Here is a 14,685-nt window from a genome sequence, read left to right on the forward strand (position 1 = left end):
AAAATAGGGATAATGCACAAATACCCCTCAATCTATGTCCGAAATTTCAGAGACACACTTATACTATACTAAGCTCCTATTATCACTGAACTTATTTCACTAATAATTTTCTACCCCTTTTCGGCCTACGTGGCAATATCTTGTGGGCCCAATGCTAGTTGACTTTTTTTTTCAAGATAGTGTCACGTAGGCCGAAAAGGGGTAGAAAATTACTTATATAATAAGTTCATGGGGTAATAAGGCCTTACCATAGTATAAGTGTGTCTCTGGATTTCAGACATAGGTTGAGGGGTACTTGTGCTTTTTTCCGAAAAAATATAAAAAGAAGTGTAAAATTTTCATGAAACGGAAAAAAATTCTCATTGTTTGATATTTTTTATTTAAGAAATTTTCAATACGATTATTTTGTGTAATATTCTAAAATTTTAAGTTATGCTACTCAAATATACATATTAACCAAAAAAAAATTGATAACAAGAATCTACGTCGTACATTGACATAAGTGATTAATGTTTTGTTAAAACTTAGAATAGCTCATTCATATAAATAAATCACTACTAATTAGTTACATTATATTCTATGCAAAAGATAACGAGAACTATATTTTCCCTAACATTCAGCCTATCGAAAAAATTACACATGCTGACCTAACAAGATGGTATTGAATTTTTTGTCATTATTTTTTATTATATTAAATGAATAACTTCCACAAAATGTTACTTATTATAATAGGTAAAGTTTCAATTAAAAAAAAGAAAATTGAATGACAACCGAAGAAGTGAACTGAATTAGTACTTAGAATTTTCATATAGTTACTATATATTAATTAAGTTGAGAATCAATATATGCATATTGGAATAATTGAGATGGAGAACGAGATAAAGGATGATAATTTAGTTGAGAGAGGGAGATGACATAGAGGAAATTTTTTCATCTCAATATAATGTCCATTGATGATTCTTAGAATTTCTTATATTTGATTTTGGATAGTCACGCTATCAGATTCTTATGCCAATAACACCTCAAATTTATCGGGTGATTAATATTGCTAGTGTTTCATTTTTAATAATTTATTTTCTAATTCTGAATAGTAACAAAAATTACTATTTCATTAAATTTTCCAGTTCCACTAATTTGAGAGATCAAAATTATAAGTTGATGAAAACTTATATATACCTAATCATATTATATCAATGATCAAATCACAAACTACTAAGGGGAACTTTCACATATAGCCACTTAAAAATAGCCTAATGACTCTCCATAGTTATAATTTGATAATTACAATTCGTAGCTACATGTTATATGGAGGAGAGAGGCGAGAAAGAGGGGAAAAAAAGTGAGAGAAAGGTGAATTGTATAGGTATATTGATTAGATAATTGTATATTATACATATGTATTTGCATATATGCCAAGAGATATTGGGAGAGAGAGTAGAGAGGTGAGAGAGGGAGGAGAGAGGAGATAGAGAGGGCAGAGAGTGGGAAAGAGGTAAATTCTATATATATATAATTGTAATTATACATATGGATTTGTATATATGGCAAGCGAGATTGAGAGATGGAGGAAAGAGGCGACCGAGATTGAGTGAGGGAGAAGAGAGGCGAGTGAGAGAGGGTAGAGAGGTGAATTGTATATATATATAGGTTAAACAATTGTATATTATACATATGTATTTGTATATCCTGGCTGATCATACATATACAAGGACTAATTATAAAAACTCGAAATCAGCCCACGTAATTAATGTATAATGTTAGTCGCGAGTGATAATTTTAGCAAACTACAACTATGATGAGTAATCAAATAGTATAAAGTTTGCTTAGCCACATAATTTTCCCAACTAATAAAAGTGATATTTATCAAAAAGAAAATATGAATTAGGAAGTACAAAAATAGCCCATTTTAAAAAAATAACTATAAATGTTTAGGTCAATTGAGCTACAATGAAGATACAACAATTTGTTAATACAACTTGACAAGTTACCTCCTTAATATGTGCACTTAATAAATTAATTCATTACCTCAAAATTTTCATTTCCAATTTTGCAATATTCTCTTGCATCTCTTGTTGTTTCTTTGGAGCTTGGAAACAACTACTATTGTATTCGCCAGGACATATATATATATATATATATATATATCAGCGATTGATCGTGTATATTTGATACTCTAGTTGAAATTTTCAACCCAGACAGGCACCGAGTATGTAAGTGTCCCCAAGACGAATGATATAAGCATTGTACACAAAGCGTACACATATGCTCTCCATGGATACTTGCTTCCTCTCATTGCATGAAATTCAGCAATGAAAGTGGAAACTGTACTTAAACAACCCAATAGACCAAACTGGATACCAGAAGCAACAGTATCACATGTCTCTGTGTTGACCTAAACATTAGAAAATACACATACAATTAACCTTAATACAGTGAGATTATGGCATGAAGCCTTTATGTTAAAAGAAATACAAGTAAACTTACTGCTTTCTTCAAGGTCGCAAGTGCTGCCATGACACAAGCTGCAGATACATTGGCAATCAAAGTACCGAAGGGCACCCATTTGAGCAGGCCTGATTTTCCTAAGCCACGTCCATTTAGTCGTGCTAAGAACCACCTGATCCACACACCAAATGGACCAACTATGCAGGCCAGCCACAACTGTGCTTTTGGGCTGCCGCTGCTGAATTCATGTACCTCCAGTCCTATGCTCATACCCCATAGCGATGCTAGAATGAGTAGTAGAAAGAATATAACAATTAAATGGCGCTTACAGCTATCTACTCTCCAATGGTAGTCGGTGCCTGAGTTGGATGAATTCATATTGGCTCTTCTGTAGAGCCAATTGGCACCTTTCGCAGTCTCAGTTCCAAATATGATTGAGTAGGCAACAAGAAATAAACCTACGAGAGTTTGTAGCATAACAATAGTAAGTTAAAAAAAAAGGACATGATGGCTCCTCTGAAAAAACAAGCAAGAGTTAAAAAGGAAAAAAAAACTTTTATGACGTTGTACCAACACCAGCACAAAAATAGCATATACCTAGAAGATAGCCAAGAACTACAAAAACCCACTGCCCTTCAACACTAAGCTCGAGCATCTTTTGGTTCCAACCACTGAAAGTAGTAAGGCTTCCTAGAAAACCAGTTGACAATCCAATTGCTAATTGACTTGAAATTCTGGAAATGTCCTCTTTAAAGACCACACCAAACCAACCCATCAAGAACGAACCGACCTTTAGCAGGTAAAAATAAATTGTATGAGGTCAAATAACAAATACAATTGGCAGAAATGAGTTACAAGAGACATATGAAAATGCCAAAACCGCATGTTCTTGGTTGAGCATATATCAAGCTAAGACCTTGCTGATCAAGAATGTAGAGAAGTATAAACAAACAAATGATTGCAATTACATATGAATATATTCTAGAGCGGAATAACCATGTTTCCATTCAACAAGCATGATAACCCTATAAAACTTACCACTATTCCGATATATTCGGCAAGGTGTAAATAAACATCAGGTTTGTATGATATGTTACACTTCATTCTATTCTAGAGCGGAATATGTTTAATAATATCTTCTAAACTAAGAGCAACTACATCAAATATTCAACATATTGTGAGAATTCCTCCAACTTGCACTCATCGAATGAATGTTTTCCCGACTCCTTCAAATAACAATATTTCGTAGCATCAGAGAAGTCAGAACAACATGATAAACAGGAAAATTAAATTGATATTGCTACACTGCAGAAACAGGCAGTATATATTTGATCTCTTGTAACCTGGGTAAATTTCCATGTTTTTAACTAAATCCCGCCCATTCATATATTTTGCTTGTTGCATGAAGCAGATAAACAAATACAGAAGTTAAAAAAAAAGAATGCTATACCATGTTAGAAGGCAGGTCCAGATACATATAACTATGATCACTTGTGGCACCAACTATTCCTGGTCCAAATAATTTTTGGAGACCATACCTCAGCAAAACCTGCAGACTATTACGTAATCAGATCCCTGTAAAGTCGCACTACCTTCTGGTGCTATTTTCGCAATTTTCAAATAAGTACAAAGTTGATTTCTAGTATTCTAGAAAAAAACACAAAGATATAATCATACAGCAAGCGAACACAAGAAAAGGTACAAATGGACTTTCTAACAAGCCAATCACCAAAAAAAAATGATGGTCCTACACGACAGCATATATAGCTCTGGACATTGACAAAATACCATACTTCCCCTTCTATTTGGGAAGGCAAAAATGTACTATGCAAAGTAAAGGCATCGATGACCATTAAATATTTACTGGACTCGAAATAAAAAACATTGTACATTACCCCCAATATACCAAATACAGCTAGAAACAAGAGGCATGAAGTATACTCCAAAACCCATGGCACCTCTGTTTTTTCATCCTGCATGAAGATCACGGCTTGTCAGAACTGGAGAAGAAAGATTGGAATACATAGAATAAGCTTACAGGCAATATAACCATACTCACATTCTTTTTATGATCGGGTTGAGAGATTAATTTTATCGGGGATACTGGAGTAACACTACTCACAGCATTGGACCCCAACATCGTGTCCTCTGAAATGGGAACAACCACTCCATGTTCTGGTGCATTTTCACCGATTAATCTTAGCCTGCCACTCCCACTGTACCTATTGCTTTGAAGTTCACGATCCCCGATATCTCCTGCTTCTGATACAGATTCATTTTCATCATCATCGTCATTCAGATGTTTAGGAAGAGAAAGTGATAAACTCAACGAACGCCTCCTGAGAGAAGAACTGGCACTGCTTGTGCGAGATGATCCGAATTTTCTAAGCTCAGAATCCTTATTCTCACAATCCATGATCCTTCACCAGAACTTCATTCCTATTGAAGAAGCTAAAAACTTTTATGTTTAGTCAACTGACAAGGTAAACTAATGATGCATATCATTGCATTAACAAATGATTCATAGCCAACTACTCCATGTGTGGAAGCTTACAAATAGCATGAAACAAGTGATGCTATCTACTTAAAATATTCGTATGATGTCAAACTATGAAATAAAGTAATATATCCGGCCATGACAACACAACCACTCAAAATATCAGGAGAAAAACACTTAATCATCAAGACAATTGGAAACTTGAGTAAAACTGCTGAAAGCTTCTTCTAATTTTGGAAAAACTCCATTCACATTTTTATTCAGATCTTCTATCATGAAAAGTCGTCTAGATAGTTTTGCTAAATAAATTCATCATAAATAAAAAGGGACCAACATAAACTTGATTCAAATCACTTTCTGCATATTGTTCTCAACAAATCGATAAATAAACAAGAGGAGAGCAACAACTTCATAGATCAACTCCCCTTGAAAAACAGGAAACTTGTGCAGTAACAATTTAACAAAGAACAGTTTACTCCTCCTCCAACAACATACCCAGTGAAAGTGTACACATACCTTACCACTACCTCGAGGTAGAGAGGCTGTTTCCGAAAGACTCTCAAGAGTAAGAAAACAGTGGGGAAAAAACATAGTAACTAACAAGGGAAGCAGTGCAAATCCTATAGGAAATGAATAAGAAGAGTGCGATAATTCAAACACGATAAATACCAAAAGCAAGAACTACAATCCAAGAAGCAAGATAATGCACTATTAACTTGGAAGTTCAACCTTGTCTTCTTCCTAAAGGACATTTTCAACTTAGCTATTGTCAAAAAAGAGGTCTTGTAATACATAATACATGTGCAATAATTCTCCCAGATGTTACTAAACATTTTGATTCCACCTACCTCTAACAACTACTATGACAAAACTTGATTGAAATATATATTAATTACTTCATTATTTGAACATCAATCATAAATCATTACAAAATCAATTTTCAACAATTTAGGCATGGACCCATTTGTTTAGGAGCAAAGAAAACAATGGTTATGTACAAATTAAGTGGACCCAATGACAAATTGCATGGTTGGTAACTTTTTAAGCAAAGGCATAAAGGCAAAAAGTGAAGAAAAATCTTGTCAAAGTTCTACAGCCAATTGCATCCTCACATAATATTATAAAGTAATTAATTTATGTTCTCCACTAACGGAACAACCTGCGGAATGGAAAACAATAAAGTGAATTTAACCATTCATTAATAAAGATAAGTTCATACCTTGAATCGAAGAAGTATGAGTCGATAGAGATGCAATTATTTTGAAAAGAGAAAAAAAAAATCCAAACCCAAAAACCCTGTTTGAAGAGATTTTGGGAGGATGAAATTATTATTTTATTGTTATGGTTTTGACCTTTTTGGGAATTGAGGAAGGATGAGATATGGAGCATTGATGGTGGCTCTTGTGGTGATTGACAAAACGGCATTCATGTTAGCCTCTGCTTTTTATTTATTTTAATTTTTGATAAGAGAAAAGTGATTGCGACAAAAGAAAAGACTTTAGAAAATTGACACTTTTTTTGGTACCTATCACACACGGCACAAAATCATTTTGGCTTTGATTGTTTCTTCAAAAACAATATTATACTCCTCAAATAAAATCAAGGCAAAAAAAATAGGACCTAAATTATAATTGAATTTGTGGTGACACACTGCACACATATATTTTAAAAGGGTTGTCCGATACGATGCGTTATGAGAAATAATCTACGTATTGTATATAATATTATTTATATTTGTAGAAATTTGAGTATGTGAATTACATTGTGTTATATGACGGATAACTATTAATTTATTTTATTTTTTAGGTCAAATTATTGTTGGCCCATGGCCATTTTATTAATTGACAAGTAAAATAAGTTACAATAAGCCACATAAAAGGCTATAAAATATCCGATCCAACCCAGCCTATCTCTCTATCTACGTTTAGGAAAGTAATCCTATAATCTTTCGTCTCATTCTCACTTTCCTTTTTTGTCCTTGTCATCCATATGCTTCCTTCTGGCAGTCCTCGGAACCTCCAGCTTCGTCGTCTTCTCCTACGGGTTTGCTTCCTTCTTGTTCCACCCTTCCTCCACTTTGTGCAGATCACGCAAAAACTTTCACTACTGAGAGGTAACTCTTCTTCCTTCTTTTTTATCGCCTCATTTTTCATTTCTTGATATTTGATTAGTGGTTGCCTTTGTCTGTGAACACCAGTGCGTGGAAATCTTGGAGGTATCTATCCGAAGTGTGCAATATGAAGACATGTTCCTCCTCCTCTTCTTTACGCTTGCACTTCCCGATTTTATATCTGATCTTACTTTCTTTTCTTTCCCTTCTTTGAACTGTTCTAGTTGACTTTGTGCTTCAAGCGCTCTTTTGCTCTGGTGTCAAGTGACCTCCATGCTTGCTTGTTAGAGATGATGTTGTACCCTGCTTGTTCGATGAAAGTTTTTACGTGCTAATGTATATTAGCAAGAGCTTTGCTCTTTCAGATTAAGAACTTGATTCTAACCTGTCATGTGATTTTATTTGTTTTATTTCTATCCTGATAGATGACGTCTGTGTTTTGTCAATATTAGTGATGCATTTTATGCTGTTGGTGATTTCGCTAACTCTCTGAATTTCTTTTTGTCTATGCTAATGATTATTAGATTATCTAAAGAATCCGTAATTTGATTGTCCTCCATGTGCAACATTTTGTTGTTGTACTTCTCTCATCCATGATTTCTGCAATTTTTCATGGTACTCTCTATGTCTGTTGAATAATGTTCTTTAGAGTGAGTAAATCAGATTCAATAACCATGTTCTGCACTCTTTCTTGCACTAAACTTTAAGGTCTCCTGTATTGCTCTTGCCTTTATTTTTATATTCGTAGCAATACCAATTCTTTTCGCTTGTGCATAAATGAGGCCTCCAGTTCTGTTTCTTATCCAGAAACCATGTGCACTCTCTCCTGAATTTTTTTTCTCCCACCATCTGTATTACTCCCTCCGTTTCACAAAGAATGGTCTAGTTTGACTTGGCACGGAGTTTAAGAAAATGATGAAGACTTTTGATCATGTGGTCCTAAATTAAAGTTATGTTAAATGTACAAAATTGTCCTTTAATCTTGTGGCCTTAAACATGCCACGTGGAAAATTATAACCAAAAAAATAAAGAGATCATTCTCTTTGAAACAAACTAAAAAGGAAAGGAGGTCATTCTTTTTTAATCGGAGGAAATATAATTTAATTGATCTTACTCCGATAAATTTTGTTGTACAATTTGATAGTAAATCCTTGGTTAATAAGCTCCTATTATTTTCACTATTTCATGTCAAGATTTTGTAGTTGTTTTGAACTCTTAATTGTTAACCATCACCTTTAATTAAATGCTCTTTTTCACTTGTTGAACGAACCCTTCAAAGGTGGACCGACCTTTATGTTTGATATGGTTTCTTCTCTTCCACAAATTCCACATTATGAGAGTTGAAATACCTCTAAAAATATGTTTGAGCTTTGTAGGAGCTTTCACATAGGACCAACTCTTGATCATCTGCATCAAAATTCTTCCTTCTGTGTCCAAACCTGCACATGAAGCAAAATGCTTTCAAAGTTTTTGGGCAATGAAAAATGTTGGGAGAAAATGTAACATTGTTTTCATTTGTTGTATCTCACAACACTAACATTTGGAAACAATGTTAATTTGTATTCTTGTTAGATTGTCATCTGTGACAATCCCCCCTTTTCACGCCCTTTATAAAAAGAAATTAATCTTAAAAGACAAGTTATGTTTTTCTCTTCTCCATTTTCTTTTTCATTAAATTTCAAGTTGATTTAACTGAAAAAGAACCCTGTTGATTGCCCATTCACCAATATTTTTTATCCTGATTTCCTGTATTCACTATCGGAGAGATGAAACTCACAATGTGATCAGTTATTTCTTTAAAAATATATTGTAGTAGTTTCCTCCTATCCCATTGATCTTCTACAACAAAATTTTTCACCTCCACCTCCTTCTCTTCCCTTATATTTTCCTTCACATAGTACAAAACCCCTTATTTTGTCCAGTTATCATATCAAAAGCTAGCCTTTTCTGATTTTAGTTGCCACCAGATGTTATATTACACTTCTTCTTTAATTCTGATCATCTTTATCCATACATGAGATGCCCCATGTCTTTGTGACATTATTGGATGCCATTTTTTACAATATTTTTCCTACATAAATTTACTCCACACAGAATTGATGGATGTTCTGAATATTCACCATAATTTAGCAAATAGAGCATCTAATACATCATACATCGATCTAAAATTCACCCCTCCCTTTGATTTTGGTAAACACAGTGTTTTCCAAGAAATTCGGTGTTTCCCTTTTATTCCTCATATGTGACAACTTTGTCATAATTTTATGAATCTGATTTATTATGCCCTTAGGAGGATTCATTGTCGACATAAGATGAATAGGCATTGATCGTAAAACATGAGCTATAAAAACATACCTTCCTTTATAAGTCAAAAGTTGATTCTTTCATCCCATCACTCTTTAGGCAACTTTCTTTATCAGCTCTTTAAAATATGATTTTTTTTCCTCCCGTTAGAAAAAGTTGGGCATCCAAGATATGTAAAAGGAAAGACACTTTGTGAGACTCCAGTAGTTCTTTTAATCCTCTGACAAACAAATTGAGAAACCCTTCTCATGCAGATATACATAGCCTCTGTTTAGATTTATGAGTTGCCCTGACACGTGTTCATATCTCCTCAAAATCTTCATCATTCATTTCATTGACCTCTTATGCCCTGACAAAAAAAGGATTGTATCATATGCATAAGAAAAATGATTAATCTCTCTACTCCATTTATGCATCTCAAATCTTTTGAATTCTGAATCCTCATTTAACATATTAAGACTTCTAGCTAATACCTATGTTGTGATGATGAACAAAGTGGAGAAAGGGGATCACCTCCCCTAGAGGATTAAAAAGTCAAAAGATTGATCATTAATTAATATGGAGTATAAGTTATTAGATATCAATCTCCATACCATATCGATAATTCTCTCATCAAATTCAAATCTTCTCATAACTTGAATAAAAAATATTCATGACACCATATCATACGCTTTAGTCATGTCCAACTTCGCCACAATATTATGGTAGTTTGTGTCTCTAATTATCTCTTGTGCTAGTAAAACATTTTCAGCAATACTTTTTCTTTTCATAAAGCCCGTCTGATTCTTTGAGATAATATCAAGGAGAACGGAATTATTCTTTCATGCAGTACCTTTGATAGAATTTTATTAGCAAAAGAGCTCAAGCTGATAGGTCTTAAATCTAAAAATTTACTGATATTCTTATTCTTGGGAACTAAAACTACATTAAAATCTAAAAATTTACTGATATTCTTATTCTTGGGAACTAAAACTACATTCATGTGAGAAATATATTTTGTTATTTCACCACCACCGAAAGCCATCATCGTCAACCATATATCATTCTTTATAATCTCCCAACATGTTTGAGAAAATTCTCCTCATGCCTACATACGCTCATTTTTAGAGGAGGGAACTTCCACATCCGTAACTAAGAGGTTTTGAATTTGAGTCTCTTTCTTAAGGATTGTTTTACACCTCCCCCCTCCCCCCAACCCCTCATACACACACCTCACAATGTGAGACTTTTCCGAGCGAATTAAAATTTAATTATGCTCTAATATGAATATTAAATATTGAATGAGAAAAAAAAAAGGATAAATGAGTGTTCAAGATAAAGTAAATGAGTCATGAGTTAGCATTCCTACATCATAGTGTTAAGCATGATAGTCCTTTCTTTTTAAATATTTGTCTGCATATTTATTCTTGTCAACTGTATTGTAGTAGTGTCAGTTAATTCTTGCTAGTTTTGATTTTTTTGTGTTTTATTAATTTAATGTATTATATCCTTCAAATAATTTTTAAGCTATAATATTTTAAGCTTTTGTTATATTAACATACAACAGCGCCCATGGCCTAATGGATAAGGCGCTTGACTTCTAATCAAGCGATTGTGGGTTCGAGTCCCACTGGGCGTGAACTTCTTTTGTCAATATTTTTTTATGACGTCTGAATACATATTGTTTTACAATATATCGTATTATTTTAACAAATACAATATTTGATAGGATCGTTACCGTTTTTGTCGTTATATAATGTCATACATCAATATGAATTTGAATGATAAACATATAAGAAAAGTAGGGTATGGATTATTACCGTTTTAGTCATTATATAATGTCATACATCAATATGAATTCAAATGATAAACATATAAGAAAAGTAGGGTATGAATACTAGATAGAACCACCATAAAAAGGTATGGCAAAGAATAAAATAAGATTATTAATTGCTGCTAAAGATCAACACGCACATTATTTAAGTTATTGTCAATAATTTATTGCTTTCTAAAAGTATTTTTGGTAGTGTTCGTAGATGGTTTATGTTAATAGTGATATATCATATGATAATACAACAGAGGCTTATATGCATTTTTTTGATAGGGAAAAGATAAATATAACTCTTTTTCTTTCGTTTTAAGCAATGAAATATATAAAAGTATTTTTTAGGCAATGTCATGTTTCTGCAACCACCTTGTAAATGTATTGAAATGCAATTTGAAAATTGTTGTGAATTATATTGACACTAGGAGAGATGCTACGTATATTATATTTTATGTAAAAAGTTCTAAAAACTTCAATAAATCATGAATTTTGAACTCATAATTAAAAATAATAATAAATGAAATTGAAATAATCTAAAGTGAACGTCTTAAATTTTTGGAATGGGGAGATTTGGTAGTCTTGCAAATCTCATCCTAGGCTACTAGAGAATGAAGTGCAACGTTTCTATTTATTCACATATATTACATGTCGAAAAATATAAACATGCATCTCTAGCTCCCAGCAAAAATTAAGATCCGCATACAATACGAGATTATACATATTGATATTATGTAGGTAAGAAAAATAAATATAAGATCAATATATGATACGGGATTATACATGTTAACATTGTGTAGATAAAAAAAAGTATAAAAACAACAACAATTAAGACCTACTTACGATACGAGATTATATTTTTTCGTGTTGTAGATAGAAAAAAACATAAAAAAATCCGACCTGCCGGATTCGAACCAGCGACCTAAAGATTATCTGCCAGGCTTTTCACCAACTACAGTCTTCCGCTCTACCAACTGAGCTAAGGTCGGTTGCTGCTTTATTAGTCAAACAAAAATGTTTAACTAATAATTACTCTCTTTATGAGTAATCCTTATGAGTAGGCTAATAGTGTAAGCTATGTATATTTTATTTTCTCCATTTCATAATAGTTTATTCACTTTTATCTTTTATATATTTCTCGAGTTGATGTAATCTAATTTAATTTTTAAAATTAATTAAATTAATTTTTTAAAAGCATAACATGACAATTAAAAGTGAATATAAAGAGTAACCAGAAGGATCATTTTTTTCTTCATAAAAGCATAAACGGCCTATCAATCTTTTTTAAAAAAACCAGAAGGGACAATTTGCTCGTGAGGAAGCTAGATCTTTTTTTATTTTAAACCCTATTAACGTCGTTGAATTTTCTCTCTTTCTCGTTCCATGGTCAACGAGAAATGTACAAAAAAAATAATTAATACTAGTAATATTTCTTTATTTCTTATTGTTTGGGTCACATAATTATGATTGTAAGTTGATAGCAAATAGTAACTAAATTATGTTAGTATAACTTACATAAATACCATAGTGTAAAACCTAAATTACCTTCTATCCCTATTATTTTTTCCTTAGTTCCTCGATTCATTCCGTGGCACGACAACACTTGATACATGATAAAATGATACATCTAGTAGAGACTACTTCTTTTCATTTCATAATGTAGTTTCACTAGCAAAAAAGAATCTCCTAAAACTGATTTTTTTTGCAGGAAACAATATGAATACATCATCTCTTTCACCTTTCCCTTATGCATATTGTGAAGGTGAAAATGGAGGAGAATCCGATAATTCTTTGGAAAAAATTGTAAAGCGAAAACTTGAGTTTTTTTGAAAAAAATTGTGGAGAGATATTACTGAAAATAGAGAAAATTAAATCTGAAAATTGAAAAATGAAGGAGGTAAAGATTGAGGGAGTGAAAATAGGAAGAGATAGAGTGAGTGAAAATAGGAAGAGGTTGAGGGAGTGAAATAAGGAGTAAAAATAGAATGAAAAACGTGTATAATTTTATGTATCTGGAACAATGGGTTTGAAAGGAAAAAGAGGGATTTTAGAAATATTTTTAAATGATAGGGAATAATAGAAATTATGGAAAATAAAGATGTGTATATAGGTAATTTATCCTTTAAATTATATACTCATTTTAAAAATAAAATAACAAAGCCGTCAATTATTTTTATTTTTTAAAACTATCAGATAAAATAATTAAGTGTACCCTAGCTGATATTTTCAAGAAAAAAATAAGACTGGCGGGAGTATGCGGACTTCTCGATTTTTTTATCTGTCAGACCTCGTTCTTGTATTGAATTTTTTAAATTATTCTAATTTTAAAGAATTCGACACTGTTGAAGAATCTGAATAAATATGTTTTCATAATGATTTGAAAACCTCCAGATAAGTTTTTTTAATGTATTATCATGTTCTTTAATTGAATTACTATTAGAACTCAATGATGTTTTTAAATTTGATATATTTTTGGAGATTACTTTAGAATTTGAAAAAAGCATGTGTAAAATTACTCTCGAAGAAGTTTGGCGGGTAAAAAATCAGAAACTTCGCATATTCTCGTCAATCTTAATTTCTTTCTTGAATATATTAGTTTGGTACACTTAATTGCTTTATTTGATAGTTTTTAAAAAATAAAAAAGTCGACAACTTTGTTATTTTTATTAGCTATCCTTATTATAATGAGTATATAATTTAAATAAATCTCAACTCTATAAATTATTATATANTTAAATGATAGGGAATAATAGAAATTATGGAAAATAAAGATGTGTATATAGGTAATTTATCCATTATGTTATAGCTATATTAATTAATTAACTTGTTTATATTTACTTATTTGTATAATTTTCCTTTCGAGGATCGCTGCAACGTGATAAAGTAACTTTATCGAATTTTCATAAAAATAATTTCAACAATTAAAATTAATCTCAAAAATAAATTCACCAAACCGAAACTCTAGTGATTTTTCTATTGAGTTTTTAAGTATTAGCACAAGTAAATTAATTTTTATAAATAAGTAATAAATAAGTCTTTTAGACGTGGAATTTGAAATCCAAAAAATAAAATATATTAATGATTGCTAGAACAAATAAAAATAGCGTAATAGTGTAAAAATCAATTACATCTAAGGGCATGTTCGGTCATGTGATATAGAATCATGATATGATATCATAATATGCAATCATGAGATGAAGTTAAAATTTTATTTGAACATGCGATATGAAATTTTTGTGTCGTATATTTTTCATAAACATAAGAATCTCATATTTTGTAAAACTATTAAAATAACGTCAATTGTTTATTTAATTTTATCAAATAAACAAAAATTATAAAATTGCATGATAAATTTTGCAAATTAGGTAACTGTTTCATCTAACTTTAATTCAATAAAAAAAACGAACATAAATTGCAGTGTATACTAGTCTTTAGTATTACCCCCCATATAGTACAAACAATCTTCTAACGTTGAATTTGCATTTCTAGATCATATGACCAAGAAGACGGACCAACATTGTTACTTTG

General features: G+C 31.8%; 1 protein-coding gene, 1 long non-coding RNA gene and 2 other non-coding genes across 6 annotated transcripts; 1 reads left to right on the top strand and 3 right to left on the bottom strand.

Annotated features, from left to right (window-relative positions):
* Window positions 1-1,881: 1,881 nt before the first annotated feature.
* LOC107002908 (fluoride export protein 2) lies at window positions 1,882-6,443 on the bottom strand. Of its 3 annotated transcripts, none has more exons than XM_015201115.1 (7): window positions 6,162-6,443; window positions 4,505-4,884; window positions 4,341-4,418; window positions 3,896-3,994; window positions 3,043-3,235; window positions 2,485-2,903; window positions 1,882-2,392 (listed from the first exon to the last, which is right to left on the bottom strand). In XM_015201115.1, the coding sequence occupies exons 2-7, from the start codon at window positions 4,859-4,861 to the stop codon at window positions 2,174-2,176; spliced, it is 1,365 nt and encodes a 454-aa protein (XP_015056601.1). In that variant the 5' UTR covers window positions 4,862-4,884; window positions 6,162-6,443; the 3' UTR covers window positions 1,882-2,173. The 3 variants fall into 3 exon arrangements, with proteins under 3 accessions (XP_015056601.1, XP_015056599.1, XP_027768983.1); XM_015201113.1 differs by having other exon boundaries at window positions 4,505-4,896; XM_027913182.1 differs by lacking the exon at window positions 6,162-6,443 and adding an exon at window positions 5,459-5,692 and having other exon boundaries at window positions 4,505-4,896.
* A 1,652-nt stretch (window positions 6,444-8,095) lies between these two features.
* LOC114074937 lies at window positions 8,096-10,554 on the bottom strand. The gene is made up of 3 exons (XR_003575319.1): window positions 9,950-10,554; window positions 9,408-9,705; window positions 8,096-8,491 (listed from the first exon to the last, which is right to left on the bottom strand). It is a non-coding gene; the product is annotated as an uncharacterized LOC114074937 (long non-coding RNA).
* A 347-nt stretch (window positions 10,555-10,901) lies between these two features.
* Window positions 10,902-10,974, top strand: TRNAR-UCU. Its single transcript has one exon. It is a non-coding gene; the product is annotated as a tRNA-Arg (tRNA).
* Window positions 10,975-12,051: 1,077 nt separating this feature from the next.
* On the bottom strand, window positions 12,052-12,146 carry TRNAY-GUA. Its single transcript has 2 exons — window positions 12,110-12,146; window positions 12,052-12,087 (listed from the first exon to the last, which is right to left on the bottom strand). It is a non-coding gene; the product is annotated as a tRNA-Tyr (tRNA).
* Window positions 12,147-14,685: the final 2,539 nt, after the last annotated feature.

The sequence above is a fragment of the Solanum pennellii genome, chromosome 11 (assembly GCF_001406875.1).
Source record: "Solanum pennellii chromosome 11, SPENNV200".
In the NCBI taxonomy this organism is placed as follows: Eukaryota; Viridiplantae; Streptophyta; class Magnoliopsida; order Solanales; family Solanaceae; genus Solanum; species Solanum pennellii.